A 27,718-nucleotide genomic window follows, 5' to 3' on the forward strand; every position below is an offset into this window, starting at 1 on the left:
AGGCAGGAGATGTGGGCCTGGCATGAAGGCAGGGGATTGAACAACCTGACCTTGCAGGATCAGCTGAGTACTGAGTTCAAGCATTGCTTCTGACACTAGGGCAGGGTCGACTTTGTGGGTATCTAACCTGTGCAGATACACAGCGCCCTACACTGGGTTTAATGCTCTGCTATTGCCATCTTGGAATTCTTACTCATGTTTGAACAGAAAGCCTAGCATTTTGTACTGGGCCCTACAAATTATGTAGCCGGTTCTGCACCAGGATGAGTAGGAAAGAAAAGCCAGGCGTAGGAGGTAGGGTGAGTGGGTGGGGGGTTAGCAGAAGGGTAAGGTGGGTTTGGTTTCATTTTAATTGTAGAGTGGGAAATTAAAGTTAGACAACCTAAGGATTTTTCAAATGTGAGAGACATGGAAACATTCGAACAGGGTACCGGAGACGGAAGAACTGTGGGTCTCTTCACAGAAGTGGGGTGGATTCCTGTGAATTCCATTTATCCATCTACTCAGCACATAGGAGAGAGTCTCAGCTCTGTGGGCTTCAGGGAGAGGACGTCCCCTCTCTGGGTCTCCTCCACTGAGGCCAGAGGCACCATGGAGTCCTGGCAAGAGCGGTAACCCTGGCGACGTGGGACCAGTGCCAGCCTGACCTAGACTGGATACCCCCAAAGGCTCTTCCCAGCTGTGTGCTGTTTTCTTTGACTCTAAGATTCAGAAAACCACCAGCTCCCAAGCTCTGACACCACAGCTCAGGTGAAAAGGCAGTTTGGCCAGTGCTAACTTTGATGAGGGTGGGGCGGCCAGAGCTCTGCCCGGCACCTCAGGAAGAGGCTGGCAGACAGGGACCACAATTTGAATCACTGAGTCACCTTCCTCTTCCTCTCCAGCTCCTCCAGGATGTCCCCAGGATGGCTTTGTCCACTCTTTGCCCACCCAGAGTCGGAGCCCCAAAGATGACTCATCTCAGGAGAGAACCTCTTAAGAAACGAGAGCACATCAGGGCAGGAGTTTGCGACAAGATGGTGCCCGCACGATGCCAGGGGGACCTGGGTTCTGTTGAGAGGCTGCACCCGCACCATCTCTTGGCAGTCCAGCCACCTGTGGATTGCCCCTTCCCATGAGCCTCCTTGAGGATGACTCTCCTCCACCCAACTGCCCGTGCTGGAGGACAGCATCCAGCCTCAGAGTTGGAGGCCCTGTGTGTGAGCCTCAAATTCCATATCTGTATGAAAGGGATGCAAACTCTGTCTCCACCACATTCTCCAAATAAAAGCAAAAGACCCAGGACTTCCCTGGTGGTCTAGTGGCTAAAACTCCATTCTCCCAATGAAAGGGGCCTAGGTTCACTCCTCGGTCAGGGAACTAGATCCCACATGGTGCAACTAAGATCCAGTGCAGGCAAATTAATTAATTTTTTTTTAAAAAAAGGCCTGTGAAGCTTCCTTTTCCAGATGTAAAACCCTCACAGACACCTGGTTTTGAGAGAGGGAGGCTGAGCTGTGGGGCAAGATAAACAGCATGAACCAAGAGTCAGGAGGGCAGAGGCTTGGCTGTGTGGCAGGGAGGTGAACTTTCTTACCTGTTCAAATACCAGGGCTAAATGTTGCCTCTTCTATGAATAGCACTCTGAGGGGTTGTTGTATAGATGAGTGCAGAGCCACTGCACAGGACTTTGAGGGATGAGGCAGCCATTCTGAAAATAACTCAGGAAATCCCAAATAAGCACCAAGTAAATATGTTTTTTTTTATTTTTTAATTCTGCAGAAGAGTTTACCGTGAGAAGCGACTCTCATCCCCAGACCCTCCTGCTGGGGCCAACCCCTTCCCAAAACTATTTATTTCTCTGACATTTACTTTGATCACTCTAAATAATATGCTTACACTGGTATCTCTAGATTTTTTTTTCAAGTTCATTGAGGTATAACTGACAAATACAATAGTAAGATATTTAAAGTATAAACACTGTAAATCAACTATACTTCAATGTTTTAGAAGACGCAAGATTTTTTAAAAAGATATTTAAAGTGTACATCATGATGATTTGATATGCATATTCATTGTGAAAGGATTCTTCCTATCTACTTAATCAACACATCCATCACTTCACCTATTTATCCTTTATTTTTTTTTTGGTGAGAAGTTTTTTGGGTAAGTAAAATTTAAGTTATATTCTCTCAGCTAATTTCAATTATCCAGCAGAGTGTTATGAGCTACAGTTGTCACTGAGTGAAGGGCTCCTGTGCCCACTGTGCAGAAAACCCCACTCTGACAGCAGGAGTTTGCAGCAAAGTAAGGAATTATCGCAGGACACCAAGCAAGGGACTGGGAGCCAAGCCTCCCATCCACTCCCACGTGGTCTTTGAGGCAGGGGTTTTTTAAGGGGAAGATCAAAGAGGCTGGGATTAATCATCATCTTGTGACAGTTCTGTGAACATTTCTTAATGGTAGTTTCGAGAATCAGGATATCTCTGGTTTATGATTCTCTGGCCAGGTGCTTCATGGCTTTGGGGTCTGTTAGTTATTCTTGCCCTCGACAAACAACCTGAGTTTGTACATTAATGGTGATATTTATATGAGCAGTTTTAGTCATGAACGATGTTATCAGCAACAGCAATTTTAGTCATCTGACTCTGGTTGATTGGTGTTCAGTTAGCACAGGATTGAGGTCAGAGGGAACAAGAAAGGGAGCAGGTTTTGGATAAAGAGATTGATCATAAACTTGGTAAGGAAACTGTTTTAGAGGGCCTCGGTGTCACAGTTGCCATGTTATACATTAGATCCTCAGACCTTATTCACCTTAGAGCTGAAAGTATGTATCCTTTACCAACCTCTCTCCATTTCTCCACCCCTCTGCCTCTGGCAAGCACTTTTCCACTCTCAGTTTTTATGAATTTGACTTGCTTTTAGATTCCACATGTAAGGGATCCCATGTACCCATGTAGTATTTGTCTCTCTGCTATCTCTAGATTTTAAAGCTTCAGAATTAGGTCACTTAGGTTCTCTTCCTTCTAATTATTGATCGTATGTTATTCTTTTTATAAATTTAATAATATACGTTTGTGCTTAGTCACTCAGTCGTGTCCGACTCTTTGAGACCCCATGGACTGCAGCTCACCAGGCTCCTCTGTCCGTGGAGATTCTCCAGGCAAGACTACTGAGAGGTTGCCATGCCCTCCTCTAGGGATCGAACCTAAGTCTCCCACATTAGAGGTGGATTTTTTACCATCTGAGCCACAGGGAAGCCCAATACACCTTTAGTTCCTGTTCTATTTATATCACACAGTGTCCCTTGACTCTTCAATACGTCAGGAGAGTGGAGCTGCAATAAAAGCTCCACAATAAAAGAAGATGTGGGGACTTCTGTGGTGGTCCAGTGGTTAAGACTCCGTGCTTCCAACGCAGGGGACGCGGGATCGATCCCTAGTCGGTGATCTCACGTGCTGCATAGCATGGCAAAGAAAAAAAAGGGAAGATGGGTTCACTGATCTTGGTTTGAGAGGATGTTCCATTGAAACTCAGGACGTGAAGATGCCCTGCAGGTCTGGTTGAGCGTTTGTTTGCCACAGGAGTTGCCAGGGTGTCGAGGCTTTTGCCCACTCTAAACAGAAGCAGGGCCTGAGTTTGCTGGAGTGAGGGTGGGCAGAGTTGCCCAGCAAGGGGAAAATGGGCCTGCCAGGCTCTTGAGTGGTACTAAGGGGATCCTTGCTGCTGGAAGAGAGAGTCTGAGCAGCTAAAGGAACCATTCCCAATGGGGAGGACTTGGTATTTGTATAAGGAGGGAGGTCTCTAGGAGAAAGGGGGTCCTCCTTGTATAAGGAGGCTGGGAGAGAGATTGTTTGCAAGAGACGCCGAGTGGCTGGGTGAGGCCAGAGGCCAGCGGGATTTCCTTCAGCTCCCGCCACTCGGGTGGGTGGGACCGGATTGTTGGAGCAGGACACAGGAATCTGCCTTTGTTTCCAGCTGGAGGGGAAATGCCACAAATCCTGCCCCTTTCCTACCCCTTCCAGCATCTGTGCCCAGACGCTGCCCTTCCCAGCGCCAGGGGGCCTGGCACTGAGGGTTCCCAGCGACCTCTTGTCTCCAAGACTCCCTCATCTGCAGGCTCTGCCCCTTGCTCCCCAGGGCAGATCCCAGATGCAGGATGAAGGGGCGGTGGGGTAGCTAAGACTGGTGTGGAGGAAATAACCATAGAGCTGGATTTAGGCTTCAGCTGCCCATCTCTCTCCTTTCCCTGAGAGGACCACAGATTTCACAGTTGAGGAAGGTACCCAGGTCTGTGGGGAGGACTCAAGGGTCAGGCTTGGACCTCCCTCAGCCCCCCAACTCTCGCTCCCCATGGTTAGACAGACTCTGCAGCCTCCACCACAGTCACACAGGCCATGTGTGAAGCCAGGTGGCTGGGGGACCACAAAGTGTTGGGGAGCAGTGGGGATCAGAAGGGGAGGGGTGGGCCAGGAACCACAGGGAGTGGGGGGACCCTGCCTTTATTTTTGCCTCTGTCAGTGAGCAGATGTGTTTGTGCAGCTGTGTGATGGGGTATTTATGTGTGCTCGTGTGGGTGGCTTCTGTGTGTGTGACTAGGAGTTTGTAGACCAATGGGCCTGTGTGTATTTCTGTGCCTGTGCGCCCACAGGCCCCCGTGGGCCCCGGCTGACTGTGTGTCCGCATGTGACATTGCATGTCTGACTACAAGTGATGCAGAGTCTATCCAACCCCACTCCTTACACGCAAGTATTCCCTTCAGGTGTGGTATCTTCCTTAAACACGGGAAGCCATGGGCCCTCTGAGGCAGAGAGAGGCATGACTGGCTGGTGACTGTGGGGTGGATGATACAGAGAAGATGTTTTCAACCATCTGGAAAATAGGACAGCTGGAGAGGAGGGAATCCTGTCCAGGTGCCCCAGGTGGGGAAAAGCGGAACAGAAATCAATGAGCCCCAACTTGTCATTCTGTCCTCCCCCCACAATATATGCACTCCCTTGCCTTCTCTTGACCTAACAGGAGTCTCCTAGGCCATGTCCTGGAGTAACCAGGAACACTGCCACTCCTGGAAGCAGCTCCTGAAAAAAAGAGGGAGGTGATAACGGCCCCTCTGAGCATCCCAGAGAAGGGTCAGATACAATTTAGCAACGGAACAAGCATCCCAGACCTTAGTGGAGCCTGAACTTGGTTCTTTTCTATACACATTCATTGAGCCTGTATGGGTCAGGCACAGAACCAGGGGTGAGGAAGACAGACATGGTTTCTGCCTTCGCAGGAGGGGAGGGTTTCCCAGGAGTCCCCACAGCCTGGCTGACATCCCAGTGAGTACAGTCAACCTGCAATCCTCTCTGGAGGAGCCCGTCTGCCAGGCTGGCAGGCCATGCCCGCTGCGGTGTTGGGAATGGGCTTAGGCTGCAGAGCTGTGTGTGGGAGAGCGGGTCTGAGAAGGTCATCTGCGAGAAGTGTGTGTTCTCATTCAGGGGCCACCAGAATGGTATCCAAGACTTGCAGGGGAGGCCATGGAATTCCAAAGACACATCCACTGGCCTCCTCCACGGAACTGCCCCCTCGGCCATTTCCTTACCCATTGCCGCCCAGCGCAGTAACAAAAGCTTCTGTTTACCAGGTGCTGACTGTGAGCCAGGCCATGCTCTATGCCTGGCGTGCCTCCCACTGTTTAGGCGGCACAGCAACCCTGGGAAGTAGCGATTGGATATTATCCCATTGGATGTTACAAAGGAGGAGACCGAGGCTGCAGAGGAGCTGGTCACAGAGATAAGAGGCCGGGTCAGGAGTCAAACCCAGGTCTGCGGGTCGCAGCAGGGCGGCTCTGATGTGGCCTGTGTTCTTTACCGCCAGGGGCCTTGTCCTGGGCTCCTTGGCCTCTGCTGATGGGGACTCAGTTGGGAAGCATCAGGAGCCGGGCTAGAGTGTGGAGAAGCTGGGATGCTAGTGGAGGGGTTAACTCAGGGCGGCACAGGTAGAGTGGCCCTAGGCTTCTTTCCTCACTGGTGACCTGAAGGGCTGTCAGGAACTGCTAGAGGATTAGAGAGAAATGGCTTGACCTGGGACTCTGGCTGCCCTGGAGATGGCCAGGGATGGAGAGGTGGGTATTCTCCAACGTGGAAAGGCTCCCTCTGCTGGAAAATGTTGTATGACCTGTGGCCCAGGTGTGACTGCCTGCCCATGGAACCTCCCAGCCCAGATCTACCCCAGGCCAGCCAGTTGGGAGGGAGAGCCACAGCGGGTAGTTCTCTGGCCCTGAGGATGCCATGGTCACCCCTGCACACTCGTAAAACTCAAGCCGGTTAGAAGTGGGAAGGAGTCTCAGAGGGCCGGGGAGCCTGGGCTGTGAGTGGCGCAGTGGAAGGGACGTGGGATCCAGAGCCCACAGACTTGAACTCCAAGAACCACTTAGCCAGCTGGTGACCTTGGGCAAGTAGCTTAACTGTCACATTGCCTCAATTTTGTCAACTGTAAAAGAAGAAGGTTGCAAGAATTAGGCCAGGCACAGGCTTTCCAGGTCTCACTAGTGGTAAAGAACCTGCCAATGCAGGTGCCATAAGAGACTCCTGGGTGAGGAAGATCCCCTGGAAGAGAAAATTTTGCAACTCACTCCACTGTTCTTGCCTTGAGAATCCCATGGACAGAAGAGCCTGGTGGGCTACAGTTCATGGGGTTGCAAAGAATCAAACACGACTAAAGCAACTTAGTGCATGGTACAGACAGCTGCATTTATTCATCTAATTCTCACAACAGCCCTACATGCTAATGTTACCTCCACTTTACATACGAGAGTCTTGAGGCTTAGAAAGTTCCTATAACCCACCAGAGCCCAAAGGCGAGCTAGGCTGAAGCATGTAATCCCCATGCTGCTCCAAGCCTGTCATGTGATTCCTTTCCTGGCTGCAATGCCCAGTGCCAGGGCTGGCTTCTTGGGCTTTGATTTCAGCAGTGGTTGAGGAGGAAAGAACTCTAGCTCCATTCTGGAGGTTTGGAAGCAACTCAATCAAACTCAGTTCTCCAAGGCCCTCCCATAGCACTTCAGCTCTTGTCAGCACTTTACAGTATACAGATCCTCTTTACCTTTATTAGCTAACAAATCTTTCTAATAATCCTGTTAACAGATAAGAAAAAGAGAGGTAAGAGAAACTTAAGTGTCTTATTCAGGATCACACAGGTTGGGAATGGCAAAGTCAGCCTTGAACCCACTCTGGTTCACCACCGTTTCTAGGAGAAATCACACACTATCTCACCCTAATAGCTGCTGTCACCTCAGCATTTGTGTGTGTTTTCCTCTGTTCAAAGAACAGATCTGTTTTATTTTAAATTGAGGTAAACACATGTACACCCATGGCTGATTCATGTCAATGTATGGCAAAAACCACTATAATATTGTAATCAGCCTCCAATTAAAATAAATTTTTAAAAAATTGAGGTATAATTAACAATATTATATAAATTTCAGTTGTATAATATAGTAATTTACAATTTTAAAGGTTATATTCCATTTATAGTTATTATAAAGTATTGGCTATATTCCCTGTGCTATACAGTATTTCCTTGTAGTTTTATTTTATACAGGGTAGTTTGTACCTCTTAATTGCCTAACCTTATCTTTCCCCTCCCACTTCTCTCTTTCCTTGGGTTACCACTAGTTTATCCTCTGTGAGTCTATTTCGTATTTGTTATGCTCACTGATTTGCTTTATTTTTTTTATTTTTCACACAGCATTTGTCTTTCTCTGACTTATTTCACTCAGAATAATACCTTCCAAGTCCATTCATGTTGTTGCAAATGGCAAAATTTTATTCTTTTTTTACAGTGGTGTTCCATTGTGTGTGTATGTATATATACACAACATATCTTTATTCATTCATCTTTTGATGGACACAGGAACAGATTTATTTTTAAGTCTTTCAAAATTTGGTAATACATGACTAAAAAGTCAAAACATTTTGTGCAGAAGAATTCCAAATAATTTATGTAGATATTCCACCCCCAAGACAATGGAGTATCATTCCCCACTCCTTAAGTGTGGGCTTCAGATAATGACAGTACAATATAGAAAAGCGGGGCAGAGTAACAGTACAGTGGAGAAACCTGAAACAAACACCACCTCAGCCAGGTGATCAAGTCGTGTTTATAATAAGATATGTATCCTGGACGTAATGTAAAGCTGCTAAGTCACTTCAGTCGTGTCCGACTCTATGCGACCCCATAGACGGCAGCCCACCAGCTCCCCCGTCCCTGGGATTCTCCCGGCAAGAACAGTGGAGTGGGTTGCCATTTCCTTCTCCAATATATGAAAGGGAAAAGTGAAAGTGAAGTCGCTCAGTCGTGTCCGACTCTTCACGACCCCATGGACTGCAGCCCACCATGCTCCTCCGTCCATGGGATTCTCCAGGCAAGAGTTACTGGAGTGGGGTGCCATTGCCTTAACCTCTGTGGTCTTCTTCCCCAAAACCCACAACCCGGTCTATTCAGAAAAACATCAGACAAATCCCAGTTAAGGGACCACCTACAAAATACTGACCAAGCATCCTCAAGACTGTCAAGGTTATCGGAAACAAGGAAAATCTGAGAAACTCAAGTCAAGAGGAATCTTTGGAATTGTGATGGCTAAAGGGAAGGAATCCTAAACAGACAAAGGATGTTAGGAAAAAACTAAGGAAACCTGAATTAAGAATGGATGTATTAATATTCACCCATTAATTACCAAATATACTATACTTGTATCAATAAAAGAAGACAGTGGGTGTGAGGTATATGGAAACTTTCTGCACAATCTTCACAATTTTTCTGTAAATCTAAAACTGCTAGGAAAAAAAAATAACTTTACTTTTTAAAGAAGCTTGAAGTTTCAAAAAAAAAAAACTCTGTGAAAAGTCTCCCTTCTACCCTTGATCATCTGCTCAGGTTTCTTCCCCTCCAAACCACCATGCCTCTTTCCAGGAGGGTTCCAGTGAGGCAGCATGGTTTGGTGTTAAGAGTCTGGCGCCCACAACTGGAATAACTGGCCCTCAGTCTTGATCTCTGTTGGTTTCTAGCTGTGTGACACTGGCAGTTCCTTACCCTGTTCTTGCCTTGTGCCCTCAAAGCTAAAATCCTCATAAAATTATTGGGAGTGTTAAATGTATTAATGTATATAGTAAGCGTCTTATAAGTGTTTGCTTTTATTATTGCATATAAGTAAGCAAATATATTTATGCAACAAATATGTTAATAGAAAACATCCAAAACTTGCAAATAAGGCACATCAAAAAAAATCTGTCCTTTCAGAGTTATTTTAGATCATTGGCTAATAACCCCACCTATGGGTCAGCCAGGGGAAGTAACTGCTACATGATTTGCTATTGACTGATTAGTGTGTAGACTCTATAAAGAGGTTAACCTGTAGAAGATTGATGAATAGCAAATTTTTTTGCAGGTAGGAAAAAAAAAGTTATGGTTTTATTGCCAAGTAGGAATTAATTTCTTTCTATCTAATTTTGCAGTCTTATTCAAGCATTCTTTTTCCCCCTGAATGTCAATAATAATTTTTCATTTCTTCCTTTTTTCTAAGTTTATTTTTTAAAATATTATTTGTTTGGCTGTCCCAGCACATGGAATCTTGTTCCCTGACCAGGGATCAAACCTGGGCCTCTAACATTGGGAATGCAGACTCTTAACCACTGGACCACAAGCGAAGTCCTCACTTCTTCCTTTGATCCATCCTGCTGGTTTACTCATTAAATAGTTAAATAAATCTTGGTTCTCACTATGTATCTGTATTAGTCAAGTTTACCTTGGTGCAAATTTTGCTTTGACAAATAGTATCAGGCCATATACACTGTCCTACCCTTTGGTTTTTTTTCACTTAATAGATCTTGAAGGTAGTTTCACACCAGAATATAAAGAGCTTCCTTACTCTTGTTTTGCCACTGTATAGAATACATCATATGGTTATGCAGTATTTATACTCAGAATCAATTTAGCCAGCCCCCTTTGATGAACACTTAGGTCGTTTCCACTCTTTTATTGTTGCAAACAATGCTGTATGAATAACCCTGTACACAGCCTGAGGGCAGAGCCACTTAGAAGCTGGGGGAAGGCTGAAGGGCCTCTAGAGGGCAAAGGAGCCTAAGGGAGGGCCCTGGTGACCTGCTCCCAGCCCTGCCTAGCCGGTCTTCCCCTGGCTCTGTGCCAATCCGGCCTCCTCCTGTCTCCTCCTCTCCATCCTGAGCTCCTGGTATCTCCAGACAGGAAGGGACAGCCTTCGGTTCCCTGAAGCCCTGGGCTCTGGCTTCCACTGAAAGCCAGCTGAGGGTGCCTTGGACAGGAGGATCTTGGGGGCTCGGGGCCTGGGGCTGGTACTATCCCTGGGCTGGAGCCACTGGGGGCACATGCTCAGCACACCCTGAGGGCTCTGGTAGGGGGTGAAGACCCGGGGGCCGGGGACTTCCTGAGGGGGCTGGGGGGCTGGGGGCGGGGGCGGGGCAGTGCCCAGCAGCTCGGGTACAGACTTCCTTCGGGTTCCCAGTGCGGGGGGGTGGTCAGGACACAGGGTGTGACAGGCGGTGGTGAGGAAAGGACTGGCCAGGCTGGTGGTGATGGTCACAAGGTGGTCCAGGACACCCCCTTCCTGAGGAGACTGCGCAAAGGGGAGGGTCAAGGTGGCCTGCAGTCGCTCTAGGAGAGACGGGGAGGCCTGAGCCTGGGCCACGAGCCCGGGCAAGGCTGGCCACTCAGGCTGATAATGCCGGCTGAGCTGCTCCACTTGGGGCCGCCGCAGCAGCTGCCGGATCCTCTGCACTGTGTCGAAGCTGTCTGTCAGAAACGCCCACTCCAGGGCGGTCTTGCCCCGGACGGGATCCACGGCTGTCAGGTCAGCACCTGGGGAGTGGGGGCACAGGGGTGTCATGGGGTGGGACAGGGAACTTCTGACTTGCAGAAGGACAGATTCTTTAGCAATAGGACTGAGTGTCTCATCCTGTTGCAGCTGGAAGCTGAGGATCCTCAGTGGCTACAGCCCAGGGTCAGTACCAGCCCCAGATTCAACTTCTGGTTTAGGACTGATGAAGAAATTGGAGTCCAGCGAGGGGAAAAGACTTCAGAGAGACCTTCGGGGGGGGGGGGGGCCTCCAAATCTGGCGTAGAACAGAGACCCCCTGAGCTAAGGCACTCACCAGAGGGATGGTGTGCAGGTTGCCCAGGATGGGTTGGGGGTCCCTGGAGCAGGTGAGGGGATCCTGCTGGCTCCCACACCTGGTTCCGCCCTTCATCACCACACCCCCCTAATCCTGGGAAGCAGGGAGAGGCTGTCACTTTGAAACAAAGGAGGGGGTGCAGACCTTCCTCTCTTCTGACTCCAAACCCAGTCTGATGCAATGGGGAAGGGAAAAGCTGAAAGCTGGGGGTCCCCAGAGTGAACAACAGAGGGGAGACCCACCTCATGGAGTAATGAGGGTCTGAGACTCCACAGACAATGTGGACTTCACCCCAGAACAACTCTACCTACATCTCAACCGTCCATCACTGTATTCCTGGAACCCTGGCTCCTCAGAGTTGGAAATCAGCCCAGAGAAGGCCATCACTCTTGTTACCCTCTGGGTATGCTCAGAGAAGGAAGCCGTTTGCCCTCAATCACCCAGTTGGTAGCACAGCCGGGATGAGAACTCAAGAATCTGGTTCCAGACTCCAGCTTTTTTTGGTGTTAGGCTATCCAGCTGGTCCAGTTGTCCTCCCAACCTTTCTTTTCCCGGACCATCATTCACAGTGTAAACAGAGCCCTCAATAGCTGGACCCTTTATCAGAAGCCCCAGCACACTCCCCCCGACTCCAGGAGGTCAGCCTGGATTGATCTTCCTTCTCCATCTCTCTCCTCATTGCAACTATGATAGCAGGCAGTGCTGGTGGGGAGGGATGGGGGAGGGACTTCAGGCCACAGATCCTGGTCCAGGCCCCATGCACCTGCCATGAGGAGGGCAGCGACACATTCTGAGCGATCCCGCATGGCGGCCTTCATCAGCGCGGTCAGTCCCCGCTGGTCCCGGCGCTCCAGGTCAAGGCCTGCATAGTAGTTGATCAGGTGACTCACCAGAGACACGTGGCCTACAAGGCACCAAGGGCAGAGCTTAGCTACTCAAGAAAGGGATGATAAAGCCCCAAACCCACCTTCCATCCAACAAGGCAGTGTCTGGGGTGGGAGAACGTCATTGCAGACAGTGTGGGGCTATGGTCGGGTCTGGAGCGGGACTACTGATTAAGGATGGGGTTAGCAGCCTCTCACCTGCTTGGGCAGCCAGCATGAGGGCTGTGTCCCCTTCTTTGTCCTGCTGGTTCACATCCAGGAAAGGACAGCGGCTGAGCAGGGCCACCACACTTTGGAAACCATGGTAGCAGGCGACCATGAGGCCTGTCTGGAGGAGGGGCAGCTCAGCCTCTGTGGTTTCCTCCAGGAGCTCCATGGGGGCCCTGGGTCCTCTAAACCCACAACCGTCTCAGAGATGTCCCAGGCCCTGGGAAGACCCACTCTTACCCACTCCCTCCTGAGGACCCAGGAGATGGGTGCTGACCCTGAAGCTCACAGTGCCCTCGCTGCCCTGCAAAGCCCCCCGGGGTGGCTCACCCTCCCGTTGCCGTCCACCTGGGTGGCTTCCTCTGGGGAGACCCCATCTTCCAGCATGGCTTGCAGCTGGGCAGGGTCATTGCGGACACAGGCCCAGTACAGGGCCCCCAGTGTGCAGCTTGGGGTAGAGGCCTCACTGTCCGGGCAGGACAGGGCCTCAGACGCATCCAGCCCTCCCTTCTGCCAGGTCGGCTCCTGGTCTTCCATCTTGCAGCCAAGAAGGCGAATGGCTCCTTCTCACGCGGTTGACATCTATAACACAGGATGAGGGGAACAGTGTTCTCCCTGGACCCCGGGAGGGATCCCAGCAGTTGTGACTGCCCAACTGGCCCTGGGGAGAGCTTTTTCTTGCTGGAGTCTCCCGTCCCATCTACCTTGGAGAGAGGACAAACCCCTGGCAGAGAGTTGCAAGAGTCTTAAGAGGACAGGAGTCCTTCACTATTAAGCGAGGATCCCAGTGAGATTCAAGGAAAGGAGCGGTCTTCTCTTTCCCATGGGACCTTACCTGGGGTTCGCAGGGTCCCTAGCAGGCAGTCACTGCTGGGGCCCAGCCTGGAGCCCAAAGCATTCCCCAGACTCCTGGGGGCACACTCACCGTGTCTCTGGCGTGTGTCGAGGTGGACTATCCGCCCCAGGAAGCAACGCTGGTAACAGATGGCTCGCCTTAACGGAAAAAGCTGCCTCAAACACCTCGGAGCTGAGCTGGATCAAGCCGGGTTAGTTGGGGGGAGGCGGTGCGGGGGGTGGGGGCGGGCGGGCAAGGCGGGGCGGCGCTCTCCTCTCCAAGATGACAGAGACCCGCCCCAAAAGCCAGCCCGGGGTGGGCGGGGCCCAGTCAGGGCAGCTCCGCCCCCGCGGAGGCGGTTCTGAGAGTAAGCACCCCATCTCAGCCGACGCACTCACCTTGCGCCTTCAGGGGAGACTGGCTGTATCAGAAACCGATCCTTCGATGGTGGAAGGGCTACGATGTCCCCAGACGCAGTCTCAAAAGCTGAAGTCCCTTCTTCCTTGGTGGAGCGGGGTCTTGGTGATGGGGCGGTGGTGGAAGAGGGTGCTATTGATGACATCTCACTAAACAGGGGCTGGAGAGGAGATGGGGGTTCCAGGGGTCACCTGGATCTATTTTTTGAGGTTCTGGAGAAATTAAAGTATAAAGAATTGCTTAATTAAGGGCACAAAATTATGATATAGAAGGTTTACGGGATTAATTTGTTGTGGTAAATTAAATATGAAATATTTAAATTGTGTTGATATCTAAATGAATTCATTTGATTATGTAAGTTGTTTACTTATAATTATTTATTAAATTAATAATGAAGTATGGTTAAACCATTCTTTAAGTTAAATTACTAATAAATATCAAGTTTAATGAATTGTTTTTGGGCCTCAGTGTAGAAAATGGAGCAAGTCATATTCCTCTGCTAATATCAGTCCAATTATAAGACTGTATAAGACCTCTCTCTTGTTTTACTTTACTTTATTTGGCTTATCTCTTTCTTCCGTGATCCCCGGAGCACATTCTCCTTTCCTTTACCAATTGACACAAATATCCTTGAAGATGTACATTTCATTGAGAAAGGTAGTGTTGATTTGTGTATGTTTTAACTAACACCTTGCTTCCCTTGTGGCTCAGCTGGTAAAAAATCTGCCTGCAATGCAGGAGACCTGGGTTCGATCCCTGGGTTGGGAAGATCCCTTGGAGAAGGGAAAGGCTACCCACTCCAATATTCTGGCCTGGAAAATTCCATGGATGGTATAGTCCATGGGGTCGCAAAGAGTTGGACACCACTGAGCGACTTTCACTTTCACTTTAACTAACACCTTAGATTGTGCTAAGCTCATTGTGTTTGTTCTCTTCACTCAGCGCTATGTTTTCAGGTTCTGTCCTTGTTGCATTCCTTGCAGTGTATTTGTCAGGAGTGCCTTTGGTTGTAAGTAATCAAAAACTGACCTCAGCGGTGTGGTGGCTGCCACAGACTGACTGTTCAACATCCATCCCAAACTACAGATGCTGGAAAGCTAAAATGACACCTCCCAGATTCTTGTGAGCTAGGAATCTATGATTTATGTTCTGCTTTTGTGTGAGACATAAATTTGGAATACAGCTAAGTAGCATGGGACATCCGTTTTGCTGTCACAGATCATGATAGATGCAGGGGGATTCTGGTGAGTAGCTTCCTGATTCATCGGCTTCCTGTAGTAATGACTGTTGTTTTCCCCATCAAAAGCAGAGGTCATGTGCCTCTCAAAGCTGGGAGTTGTTCCTGGACCTAGAGCCTGCTTCTCCATTTAAACTAGCCAGGTTTATTTCTATTGTCTGTAATTGAACAGACACTCTGACTCATGTGGCTTAAACAAATAGAGATTTATTCTTCATACAAGATAAAAAGTTCAGGGATAAGAAGCTGTTGGTGTTGATTTAGTAACTTAAGATTTCAAGGTCTTCTCTAGGAGTCTCTTGATTTTCCCTCATGGTCACAAGATGGCTACTATACCTCTAGCCATCACAGCAAAATGTGGTGAATGTACACTATGGATTTTGTGCAGCATTTGGAAGAAATCTACTAGATTATTTGTTAGACATCACTGGTTAGATAATGCAGTCCCTATCCATAACTCCCCATTCTCTTTAGTCACCTTTTAGTTAGGTAAGGCAAAGTAACACAATTTTGGCCAATGAAATGCAAGCAGCACTCTGATGGGTGAGGCTCATGGAAAAATCTTGTTCTCTTGATAAAATATGTGCAGTGTACCTTTTAACCTTTCTTTCTTCCCTCTTATTCCTGCTGCATAGAATTCTATAGAGTGCATCCATTACATTTTACTTATCTACTCTTCCAGCGTTGGATACGTATGTTGCCTCCAACTTCATGCCACTGCAAATAATGCTGCAGTGAGCATCCTTGTACATCTCTAGCTGTAGACCTGAAAAAGAGCTTCTCTGAGACTGCTAGGTCATAGGACATACACACGCTTATTGACCAGGTCCTATCAGACTGCTCCCTATTTTGCAGTGTACCCACCAACAGTGCATTGAAGTATCCCAAATCCTTACCAACCCTTGTACTTATTTGGCCTTCTAATTTAAATTTATTTATTTATTTGCCTGTGTCAGGTCTTAGTTGTGGCACACGAGATCTTTAGTTGCGACATGCAAACTCTTAGTTGCCACATGTTCCCCACCCAAGGATCAGACCCAGGCCCCTTTCATTGGGAGCACAGAGTCTTAGCCGTTGAACCACCAGGGAAGTCCCCTTAGACTTCTAATTTTTGTCAATCTGATAGTACAGAACTATAAAAGGATATGGCTATTTTACATTGGATTTTTCTGATTATCAACAAGTTGAGCATCTCTCTACATACCTGATAGTCATTCTTGTTTCCCCTCCTGGGAATCACCTATTGATAGTGTTGGTCCAGTGTTCTATTGGATTTTCCTGTGTTTTTCTTATTGGATTTTCAAGAATTCGTTTTAATATTCTAGATAATAAACCCATTGTTAGACGGGTTTTGGGTGTGGCTACTGTAGGCTCAGAGGTTAAAGCGTCTGCCTCCAATGCAGGAAACCCGGGTTCGATCCCTGGGTTGGGAAGATCCCCTGGAGAAGGAAATGGCAACCCACTCCAGTATTCTTGCCTGGAGAATCCCATGGACGGAGGAGCTTGGTAGGCTACAGTTCATGGGGTCGCAAAGAGTCGGACACAACTGAGCGACTTCACTTCACTTCACTTCACTGTATATAAAGCTTTCTGTTAGCTTTATCTGTTGTGAACTTTATTGATAGAAATCCTAAATTTTGATGTGGTTAAATTCATAAAAATATCTCCTTATACTTGGTGCTTTTGAGTCTTGCTTGAGAAGAATTTCCCATTCCAAGATCACAAGGATCTTCATTTCTCTTATTAATCTTGCAGTTTTTTTAGTATTTAGTCTTTAATCCACCTGGAATTTACTTTTATATATGGTATGAGGAAGACTCTGTTATGAACAGAATTGGGTCCCCCTAAAATTCATATGTTGAAGCCGTGACCCCTTACTGTGACTATATTTGGAGATAGGGACATAATGGATGTAATTAAGATTAAATGAGGTCATAGGGTAAGGCCCCATTCCAATAGGGGTCTACTGTCCTTTTACTTTTTTAATTAAAAAAAATTTTTGGCTGCGCTGGGTCTTCATTGTGGTGCACGGGGCTTCTCTAGTTACGGCGCTGTGGCCCTCTCCTGTTGCACCACAGGGGTTTCTCATTGCAGTGCTCAGGCTTAGTTGCCCTGTGGCATATGTGCAATCTTAGTTCCCCAACCAAGGATCAAATCCAGGTCCCCTGCACTGGAAGGCGGGTTCTCGGCCACTGGACCACCAGGGAAGCCCTGGGACTGCTATCCTTTTAAAAAAAGGAAGAAAAAAAGAAAAGGAAAAAAGGAAGAGACATCAGAGCATGCTGCCTCTTTCTTTTTCTCCCTGCCATGCCAGCCCCTGTGTAAGGACAGTGGAAAGGCCACGAGAAGGTACAGTGAGAAGACAGCCATCTACCAGCTAAGGAGAGACCTCTTACAGGAACCCAGCCCTGCTCACATGTTGGTCTTGGACTTCCAGCCTCCAGAACTGTGAGGAAATTCATTTCTATGGTTTAAGCCTCCTATTCTGTGGTCCTTTGTCATGACAGCTCAAACAGACTAATACAAAATCCAGCCTTTTCTCCAACTAGTGAATAACCCCATCTATTAAGCAATTCTCTTTCCCCTGTAGCATCATCTTTACCATCTATAAACTTCGAGTTCTCTTTAATGTTTCATATCGTGTTTAAGTTCTCTTTTATCATTTTATTAGAGCCTTTCTCTGCTGATGCAACACTGATTTTACTACATCGGTTTTGCAGTGTGTTTGACTACCTAACAGGGTGAGTGCTCCATCTTTTAAAAATTTCTTTTTCAAAATTGATTTTTATCTTTTCACATAAAATTACAAATCAGTTTGCTGGATTCTTTAGAAAAGAATTTGCCAGCATTCTGATAGAAATTGCATTGAATTTATAGATTAATTTGAAGACAGTGGGCTGCTTCACAACATTAAATTTTCTCCTCCACAGAACATGGTATATTTATTCATTTTCCAGGTTTCCCTTTATGTCCTTCAATAGTGTTAACTTTTTTTCTTCTCCAGCACAGTCTTATACATTCACTGTTAGGTGGGTTCCTAGATTCTTTCTAGTTTTTCTTGCTATCATAATTAAAGTCTCATGTTTTTGTTTTCCTTATTGTTGATGTAGATGCAACTTTTTCTTAGCCCTCATGTATGCTGAATCAGATTAAGCACAATCCCCAGTTAATGACGTATTCTCCTTATTGATGCCTATATAGTCTGCTTTTATTTTGTTTATTACTTAGTTAATTATTTTTAATAAGGCAATAAGCACCCAGAATAACATCTCCAAGCAAAAGATAGAACTTGACATCACACTACATGATTTCCTCAATTACCCTCTGCCTCTCCCCACTATAATCCTGAATTTCATATCCATTATTTTGTTGCTTTCCTTGATATATTGTTTCATTGCATCTTTAGATATTCCTTCAAAGTATATACATTATGTATATTACACATTATAATTCTAGTATTTTAGTTTACACAATGTAAATGCTGTGGTAGTCATTTGCTGTCTGCTTTTATCATTGAATAACATTTGCTAAGACTCACTCATGCTGTTGTGTGGTGCTATAGTCCCTTCATCTTGGTTGCTATGTAATACTCTACTGTCTGAATATACCACAGCTATGCTACTGCCTTATCGATGGATATTTGGGGTGTTTCCAAGTTTCTGCTACTATAAATTGTGCTTGAGTTTGCCTAACTCAACAACCGTCCTCAGACTAATGTACATTCCTTGCTCTGTTTCCCTGAGTTTCTACCTTCCCTTAGATTTTAACCTAATAAATTCTTGCTCTCTGGCCAATTCTTCTGGCTTTTAAATAATTTGCACTTGCATTTTAACTAGCATTTTTACTGTTTTACTCAGAAAGATTAGCCCTGAGTCCAGCCAGTCATATTATTGGAAATAGGATTTCCTCTAATCCTAATTAAAAAATCAGTCTAATAGGAAAATGGGCAAAAGACATGGTTATTAATTCATAGAAGAAATACAAAAGGCCAAAATAAATATATGAAAAGATGCTTCACTTCACAAGTAAGCAGGAAAAGGCAAATTAAAACAATAATGAAATATTACTTTGGACCATCATTTCAGCAAAAATTAAACATTAATAATATTAAATGCTTACACTGTTGGAAGAATGTAAATTAGCAGAGTATTTTTGGAAAGTATTTTGACAGTGTCTATCAAAATAACAAATGTACATACACATTAACCCAGCACTTTGGGAAAAGTGCCTTCCCAAAACAGCACTTGCATATGTGAACAAAGATATACAGCATATACTTTGCAGCTTTATTTGTATTGAAAATGTTAGTCATTCAGTCATGTCCAACTCTTTATGACCCCATGAACTGAAGGAAGCCTGCCAGGTTCCTCTGTCCATGGGGTTTCCTAGGAAAGAAAATTGGAGTGGGTAGCCATTCCCTTTTCCAGGTCTTCCTGATCCAGGGATTGAACCAGGTCTCTTGCATTGCAGGCAGATTATTCATATTAATTTAAAAAAATTTAGAAACAACTTTTAAATGTTCATCAGTAGAAGGAGGGCTTGAAAAAATATGAACATGCAAATTTTGCCTTCATTAAAAAATAATAGGATACATCCATATGGACTGCTCTGAAAATATCTCTTAGATGTGTTAATTAAGAAGAAAAACCCAAGGTAATATATATGTGGTATGTGTGTGCAAGCACATGCACAGTTGACTGCTTACATGTATGTAAAGGCCTGAAACAGTAGTTCTCAACATTGGCTGCACAGTGTAATTACTTGGGGAGTTTTAAAAATAGTGATGCCTGGAACCACCCCAGAGATTCTGAGGTAATTGGTCTGGGGCACAACTTGGGCAATGGGATTTAAAAAATCTCCCCATGTGATCCTAGTGTGCAGCCAAAGTTGAGAGCTACTGTAAAGAATGAAGCTCATTAAAATGTTGGCAGTAAGGAACATCCTTGGTGGTCCAGTCGTTAAGACCCCGCACTTCCAATGCAGGGAGGGTGGGCTTGATCCCTGGTCAGGGAACATGCCACACAATCAAAAAAAAAAAATGTTGGCAGTAATTAACTTAAGGAGGGGGATAGGAATGAAGTGAAAGGGGACCTTCATATTTTGGTTTTTAATGTTTGAATCTTCCACCAGGATAATTATTTCTTGATAACAAAACAGGGAAAGAAAAGAAGCAGAAATATTTCCTCCTCTTCTTCCCCAACCTTTCCTGTGCAGAGTTCATCATTCCTCGGTGCTCTGTTCTTCATTCACTCATGCATTCATTCATTCCATAACTATTCCTTGAACCCTGCTTTGTGTCAAGCACACATTTTGGCTCTGGTGCTTTTCACACTAGTTATCACACTAGTTATCATTAATTTTGTACTTGGCTGTTTCCCGCACCTGGGTTCCCTCTGTCTCCTGCATGTGGCACAGTGTCTACCACTCAGAAAATTCACAATTTCCTGAGTCTCTCCTTTGGTCTGAACCCCTCAGGAGTGACTGTAGACGGCTAGGAGCCTTTAACCTGTTCTGAGAGTCCCATAGCTAAAACATCTAGCTAGGTGAAAGGGGCTTTCACATTTTGCTTTTCGAATTCTCTTCCTTCCTAGAGAAAGTCTAACCAGTCCAGTACACACCACCCCCAGCCCCTTCAAGGGTCCTGTTTCTGCAAGGCCACTCTCAGCCAGCAGGTGGCAGCCCTGTGCAGGAATTGGGCGAGCGCACCCCCGCACCCGGCCCAAAAGAATGGAGGCTATAGCAGAGGGTTCTGGGGTCAGGCGCATGGGCAGGCCTTGGCAAGACAGGTGCACAGGCGGAGAGGCCTGGGGTTCCATTTTTGGCACAAAGGACAAGAGAATTATTTTTGTAGATCAACATGAACCAACTGGTCTGGGTACGCAGGTTTGTGAGGTTTCTTTCACCTTCTATCTGCAGCAGTGCCCCGTTTGGAGGTGTCCTCTGCAGTCTTTGTCCTCAGGAGGACTCTCTGTCTCTCTCCAACCCCTGCTCAGCATCCCAGCCTGGGTCTTGACGCTTCCTGCCTGTGTATGTCTTTGCTGATAGAGATGATTGTGGCAGTGGGAGAATGGAGGTTGCTGGTTAATGTATAAAATAAGTAACATCCTGGGTAATACAGGGACCTTCTATCAGGTACATTTCCTTCTGGAGTCTTCATGTGGCAGACTTAAGGATTAACAGTGAAGGAACTGTGCCGGTTATCCTGCTATTATCTCTGAGCTGCTGAGTCTGACAAGAGTTCGCCAGAATGCTCCTTTCTTGCCACTCCAGTTTCTCTTCAGCCTGGCTCTCTTCACTGCCTTCTGTCTGTCTGTCTTTCTGTCTAGCTTCCCTTTTTATCCATCCTTTTGATCTTTCTCATCTTATTGTCTGAATCCTTCTTTTTATCCTTCTAACTCTCTCTCTTAAGTCCTGATAATATACATTGTTTAGAACACAAGCTTGATTCTCTCTCTATCTCACTCTCTGACTGTCATGCCGTATCTCCAGCCATCTAATCCTCTGGGCTGGGGTTTTCAGGAGTCTTGACTTGTGGAATTCAATCAGAAAAAAAAAAAAAACAAAAAACGGGGGAGGTTTAAGGAGAGAGCAGTCGCAAATTTGCAGAGAAAGAGCTCAGCAAACTCAGGTCCAATCTGGCACACAGATCAGTCACCTGTTGGGAGTCAAATGTCTTGTCAGCTCCTCCTCTTCCTTTTTTCCAGAATCTTTCTCCAGCATGAGCCCCCCTACTCCCACACTACATGCCTAGTGGCAGGTACAGCTAGGGCCAGAGGTCAGTAGGGAAATGGGCCAACCCTGCTTAAGGACTAGACATGGAATGGGACTCAGCAGGCTGGGGCGGAGAATGGAGGAGGTGGCCTCTGACCCCAGCTCTGGCCCCTTCTGGGGGTCCTGTGTGACCTGCCATAGGTCATGGCCCCTCCTCCCCAACCACAATCTACATCACAAAACCCACAGCTCATAACTCACTGCCAACCAGGGAAGTCTGGGATTGATTTAGGGCCCCCTCTGATCAGTTTACCCTGACTAGACTGTGGTCCTTGGTGTGGGGGTGGGGATGAGGGTCATGGGTGAAGTTCAGGCAGGGGTATCCTGGCCCAGAACTACATCATACCTGGTGCACTCTTAGTGGATTTGTGGGAGGAGGGATCCAGGCACAGCAATTCAAGTTTCTCACCCACCAGCCCATCCTCGCTGGCTCAGCCCAGGGCCATACTGAGGGAGCAGCATCCATGGCCTGTTAGGTTTGCAGGGTCGGCATCCTCAGGGTTCAGGTCCCTGGCATCTTACAAAGCAAAGAGAGCATCCTTACCCACCAAGGGAGTAGTCAGGTGAGTCCTAAATAAGCCCCTCCACCCGTCACCACAAACCTCATGTATACTGCTGGGCTCAGGGTGAATCTTCCCAGTCTAGGGTTCCATAGTCCACCATCAATTACATGTATGTTTCTCCTGGTGCATTTCATGTTGTTAGTTTCTATCCATCCACCATACATTTCTGGAGATAATCACTAAAGAATCTCCTTCACTTGGAATGCTGCCAATTTTTTTGACCATCATCCACAGTAAATATGGGCTTCCCTGGTGACTCAGATGGTAAAAAAATCTGCCTGCCAATGCAGGAGACCTGGGTCAGGAAGATGACCTGGGTCGGGAAGATCTCCTGGAGAAGGATATGGCAACCGACTCCAGTATTCTTGCTTGGAGAATCCCATGGACAAGAAGAGCTTGTCAGGCTTCAGTCTATGGGGTCACCAAGAGACATGACTGAAATACATCTACCTCTGGCCCTAGGACACATGAATATGCATACACCTAAGAGGAAAGTGTGGGACTTCCCTGGCGGTCCGGTGGTTAGGTCCAGGCGGCTGCCAAAGCAAGGGACACGAGTTCAGTCCCTGGTCTGGAAAGATCCCCCATGCTGCAGAGCAACTGAGTCTGTGAGCCACAGCTCCTGAAGTGTGTGTGCTCAAGAGCCCATGCTGCAATGACTGAAGCCCATGCACCTAGAGCCCATGTTCCATGACAAGAGAAACCACCGAAATGAGAAGCCTGTTCACTGCGACGGAGAGGAGCCCCCTACCCTCTGAAAACTAAAGGAAGCCTGTGCGCAGCAATGATGACCCAGAGCACCCATCAATACATAAACAATTAAATAAATAAAAGCAAAGTGTAATGAAACCGTGTGCTGCACTATGATCTTTTCTACTCCATTTTATTTTTTTGTAAGAAACATTTTAAAAAATACTTTTATGAACAACTAAGGGGCTGACAGTTTGTAAGTAACTTCTTAAAGTTTTTACACCTTCACAAACTGTAACGCCCATTTTACAAACGGGAAAATCCGAATCCTCTTCATAAAAGCCGGTGAGAAGGTCAGGCAGGGTTCTCTCACTGACCCATTTTATAGATGAGGAAACAGAGACTCCGAGAGGTGAATGGACCTGCTTGAGATCACCCAGCTGGTGAGTGACAGAGATGGGCTTCCAAGACAGGTTTTCCCTGGACAGGGTGGGTTTGTGGTCCCCCACACACTGTGGCGTCCCTCCTCAACCCTCCCCGTTGATATCTTTGTCTCTTTCCAGTTTGAAGGCCATCCCTTCCAAGGGGAAGATGGAGGGACAGAATAGCTGAGTGATTCTGTTTTCCATGTCATCTGTTAACCCTGCACCATCTGCCAATGCTACTGTCAGCTCTGACCCTCTCTCTCTGAGTGGCTGGAGTGGGGGAGGAGGCATTTTCCTGGGGTCTGAACTCAGAATACCCACAGAAAACTCATTTTTCTGCTCAGAACCAGCAGCAGTGGCCTAGAATTACAGGGCGTGTCAGGGAGTGGAGCGAGAGGAGAGAAAGGATTTTCTGACATCAGAGGGATACAACAATAGCAGTCCCCTGCCCCCTGCTCTCAGGGGTTTGTCTTCACGCCCCTCACACCTTCACCTTGGTGAGGCTCTAGACCTATGGGGAGGGTGAGTTGACCACAGCCACCAGAGCCCTGCCAGACGCTCTGGGGGCGAAGGCAAAGTAAGTCCATCTTACAAGGAGCTGAGGCAGATTTATGGGGCCTCGGGTGTGGCCGGCTGTTACTCAGCCTCTGACTTTTTAATTCCCCAGCCTCCTCACCCACCCCGCCTCCTCCCCAAGAAGGCCTTTGTGCAGGACAATGAGGAATCTATAAATTCCGGGGGACAGGGACGTGGGGGAGGGGAGCACCGGTCGCTTCGGCTCCGCATAGACAGCAAAGGGGGGGCCTTCACGGACCTGCTGCAGCTCAACTGTTCCACACAACCCCAGAGAGAAAGGTGGGGCCAAGCCTTACCACTGCCTTTGACAGGCAACAAGCTGAGTCTCCCAGGCGGAGGGTGTCTCTAGTCCCTGCTTCGTTCACTCTGTCTTTGGGTTTGGGTGTCAATACATCACTGTATTTATTTATTCTCCCTCTCTTCCTCATCCCCTAGTCATTCCCTCACCCGGGCGTTATTCACTCAACAAACACTCACTGAGTCGTAAGTGTCCAGGCCAAGGATGGGGGACACCACAGGCAGACCCTGGCCGGCCCTGGAGGAGCACACAGCAGGGAGCTGTGGCTCAGAGGGACCAAAGTGTAGCTCTAACCTTAGTTTTTCAGGCTAGCAAGCTTCACCCTCCTCTCTTTCCTCAGCAGGTCCTCTGCAGGTGATGTACTGCCACTGGCATTTTTTTGTTGTTTTATAGAAGCAGAGTTGATTTACAATGTTGTGTTAGTTTTAGGTATACAGCAAAGCAATTCAGTTATACATGTATCTTTATTTTTTTCAGATTCTTTTCCCTTATAGGTTAGAGCATTTTTAATGTAATCCTGCCAAGGGCTCTGGGAGTTAGGGATTATGTACGTGTCCCCGGACACTTTGCTAATATGCCCCTGAGAAGGTAAGTGGTTGCCCCCTGGCAGGGGACAGCACACCAGGACCCAGGCCCTTACCTCCGCATCACAGCTGCACCTCTGGGTGCTGTAGGGACCCAGAGCAAGGGCATGGGCTGTGGCCTAAAAGTCCTCTTCTACTCACTTGCCCAAACTAGCCCTGGGCACCATGGTGACCCTCCCTCAGTTTTCTGTTCTGTTCCACCTTCACACAGTAGTTACTAAATGCCCCAGGCTCAACCATGTATTTACTCATCTCACCCATCCATTGTATGATAATACATTAATGAATCCAATGCTTATGATGCATGTGTATGTTTGTTGAACAGTCACACATCCTGTGTGTCCTGTTGTGTGTCTACTTGTAAACTGGGGATATTTGTATGTACTTCGTCATAGAAATTAATCAAGCCGTGTGAAGCACTTAATGCCTGGCACATAGTAAGTGTTCAGTAAATGTGGTTGCTAAGATTTCTCTTACTGGAAACCACAGGCTGGCCCACATGAATGAGGCATTTGGGTGAACACAGGGATTTGCAGCAGGTCCCTCTCAAAGAGAAACCCCTGAGAGGTGAGCAGATGGCCCAGAGTCCCCTTCATTTCCCAGGGACTCCCGCATTCCTGAAATGAATGGAGATGCTGAGCACTTTCTAGGTTTGTGCTGGGTGTCAGGCTAGCAGACAACAAGCAACATGCCCAAATTTATGGAGCTGGGCTTCTAATAGATGAAACAGACCACAAACCAAGTGAATGAAGACAGTTACAGAAAGTGGTAAGTCCTGTGGAAGATACAGACAAGGTCAAGTGACACAGTACATCAGCAGATGGCTCGTGGGGCTGCTTCAGTATTGAGGTCAGGGCTGATGGGGAAGTGACATCCCTGTGAAGAACCTGGGCAGAGCATTCCCGGCAAAGGTATCCTCATGGTCAAGGCCAGAGATGGGGAAAAGCTTGTCAAGTTCAAGGAGCAGAAAGGCAGCCAGTGGGAGGAGAGCCCGGGCAGAACAGGGAATGATGGAGGAGAGGTTGGCACAGGCAGGGGCCAGGGTGAGAAGCTGGGGCTCTCTTCCAAGGGAAGCCATGGAGGTTGTTTAGCAGGAGTGACACGCTCTGATTTGTTATCTGATTTGTATTTTTAATGGGCCCCTGGCAGCTGGGTGAGCTGACTGTTGAGGAGCCAAGAGAGCAGGCAGGAGCTTCTGTAGTTGTGCAAGGAAGTAGGAGTAATAGGGGCTTGCACCCTGGAGAGAGTGGCAAGCAGGGGCTGATCCAAGATACATCTTGGAGACAATTCCCTGTTGGTCTAGTGGTTAGGGCTCTGTGCTCTCACTGCCAATGGCCTGGTTCAATTCCTGCTTAGAGAACTAAAATCCCACAAACCCAGCAGTGTGGCAAGATACCATCTTGGAGGCAGAAAAAATTTTGCTAGTGGACTGGACAAGCGAAGGACGGGAGAGAAATTCGGGGAGGAGACCAAGAGTTAGAGAAGCCCGGTTTGCAAAGCTGTCTGGGCCCTGGATTTGAGAGCCCTTCTGCTCTCTCTGGCTCTGCCCCACGTAGGTCATTTGCTCTCCTTCACACAGTCGTCTGCCCTAAAGCAGGGGCAGTCCAGGCTCGCTCCATCCCTCGGTGAGAAAAGGTGCCCCATGCCTTCCTCCACAGTCAACACCTGCCAAGGTGAAGCTTGGATTTCAGACCATTCACTCCCGGCCATTGTTTAGACCACAACCCGCACAAGCGCACAGCTCCCCTCTCCCCAAGCTGGACCACTGGCCCAGCCTGAAACATCCTCGGATCTCAGACCTACAAGCGACCGGCTTGTAAGGACACCGGTCTGAGACGACTCAGGGCAGGAGCGGGAAGGGAGGACTTGGCCTTTCCTAAGGGAATCTCCCGGCCCCGCTCCCGGGGGAAGGAAGTCCCCTCCTGGACCTGCGCCCCCGACCCCTCTCCCCGCCGCGGAGGCCGCTGCCCCTCCCGCCCGCGAAAGCTCGAGAAGCCGCTCTTCCGGCCTCGGGCTACGGGCGGGGGAGGGTCCGAGCGGTAATTGCTGCCATCTGCTCCCTCCTCCCCTCCCCTGACCCCAAGCCTGGGGGAGGGGCTGGGACGTGCCAAACACCCCCCTCTTAGGCGCACCCCGGCAGGCGGGAGTTCAGGGGTGACCCGCGGACGCGCCTTCGGGCGAATGCAGGGGGGCCACGAGAGCGCCCCCACCCTCCTCTCTGGCAGCGGACGAGGGGTGCCCTGCTGGAATCACCCAGAAGCCCAGAGTTCAGGTTCTGCTCCTCTGGGATAGGGATTTGGGAAGCATCCGGGGAGCGGTCCTACCTCAACTCACTCTCGCAGGCTCTGGTCCGTGGTTGAGGCTTGTTTTGGGATGCTGACGCGTCCATCTCCTCAACTGCAGGGCTGTGACTGGTGTTGGGGGGAGGGGCGGGTGTGGAACTCTAGGCTGGGTCTGGAAGCAAGGCGTCTGGCGACCGAACTTGGCTCTCAGACGCCTCCCTCCGGCTGGGCTGAAATTCTCAAAGGGTTGCTTCTCAAGGATGGCTCATCCTGGATAGGTTCCTCCTCTGTGAAATGGGGATACCCCAGTATCTACTTCTTGGGTGATTCCACCCAGGGCCACTTGCTAGACCAGGAGCATCAGGCCTGCCCCTGGGCATGGGGAGGGCCTGGGCGGGGCAGTGATGACAGGGGTTGACTGAGCCCTGTGGAGGTAGGGGCTCTGCTGGGGAAGAGGGAGGGTGGGCTAGGGACTGGAGGCCAGGGAACAGATTATGGGAGCAGCCTTGCTGATTTCACACCCATCTCCTGAGGTCTCTGCAACCTCAGGTAGTTTGGATTTTGTTCACTTGACCTCTATCCCTGTACTGATGACAGTTCTGAGCACTGGGGATGCTCACAGGGCAGAGTACCCCCATGCCCTGGCACAGGGAGCCACTGCCCAGATGCTTACACATCTTCACACCCACCCTCAGGGTCTAAACAACCACACAGGTGCAGAAGCACAGGTACTGGTCCTGAGTGAGATTTGTTCAGTCAATAAGTCATGTCTGATGCTTTG

General features: G+C 48.2%; 1 protein-coding gene across 10 annotated transcripts; it reads right to left on the reverse strand.

The window, feature by feature from the left end:
• Window positions 1-9,982: 9,982 nt before the first annotated feature.
• Window positions 9,983-27,119, reverse strand: ANKRD33 (ankyrin repeat domain 33). Of its 10 annotated transcripts, XM_043883819.1 has the most exons (9): window positions 26,980-27,112; window positions 21,866-22,036; window positions 20,652-21,403; window positions 13,493-13,723; window positions 13,185-13,252; window positions 12,590-12,841; window positions 12,251-12,380; window positions 11,932-12,072; window positions 9,983-10,854 (listed from the first exon to the last, which is right to left on the reverse strand). In XM_043883819.1, exons 6-9 carry the CDS (start codon window positions 12,794-12,796, stop codon window positions 10,139-10,141), a joined length of 1,194 nt encoding a protein of 397 aa, XP_043739754.1. In that variant the 5' UTR covers window positions 12,797-12,841; window positions 13,185-13,252; window positions 13,493-13,723; window positions 20,652-21,403; window positions 21,866-22,036; window positions 26,980-27,112; the 3' UTR covers window positions 9,983-10,138. The 10 variants fall into 10 exon arrangements, with proteins under 10 accessions (XP_043739754.1, XP_043739786.1, XP_043739803.1 ...); XM_043883851.1 differs by lacking the exon at window positions 20,652-21,403 and having other exon boundaries at window positions 13,493-13,671; XM_043883868.1 differs by lacking the exon at window positions 20,652-21,403 and having other exon boundaries at window positions 12,251-12,293.
• Between the last annotated feature and the right edge of the window lie 599 nt (window positions 27,120-27,718).

Source organism: Cervus elaphus, chromosome 3 (genome assembly GCF_910594005.1).
Source record: "Cervus elaphus chromosome 3, mCerEla1.1, whole genome shotgun sequence".
Lineage (NCBI taxonomy): Eukaryota > Metazoa > Chordata > Mammalia > Artiodactyla > Cervidae > Cervus > Cervus elaphus.

Bases quoted from the DNA above. Each gene is read 5' to 3' on its own strand.
- ANKRD33 (XM_043883812.1), bottom strand. From the start codon at position 12,796: ATGGAAGACCAGGAGCCGACCTGGCAGAAGGGAGGGCTGGATGCGTCT. The intron at 12,073-12,250 runs GTGAGAGGCTGC...GGTGCCTTGTAG, and splicing joins CATGCTGGCTGCCCAAGCAG to GCCACGTGTCTCTGGTGAGT. The intron at 10,855-11,931 runs GTGCATGGGGCC...CCCACTCCCCAG, and splicing joins CGCTGCCCTCCTCATGGCAG to GTGCTGACCTGACAGCCGTG.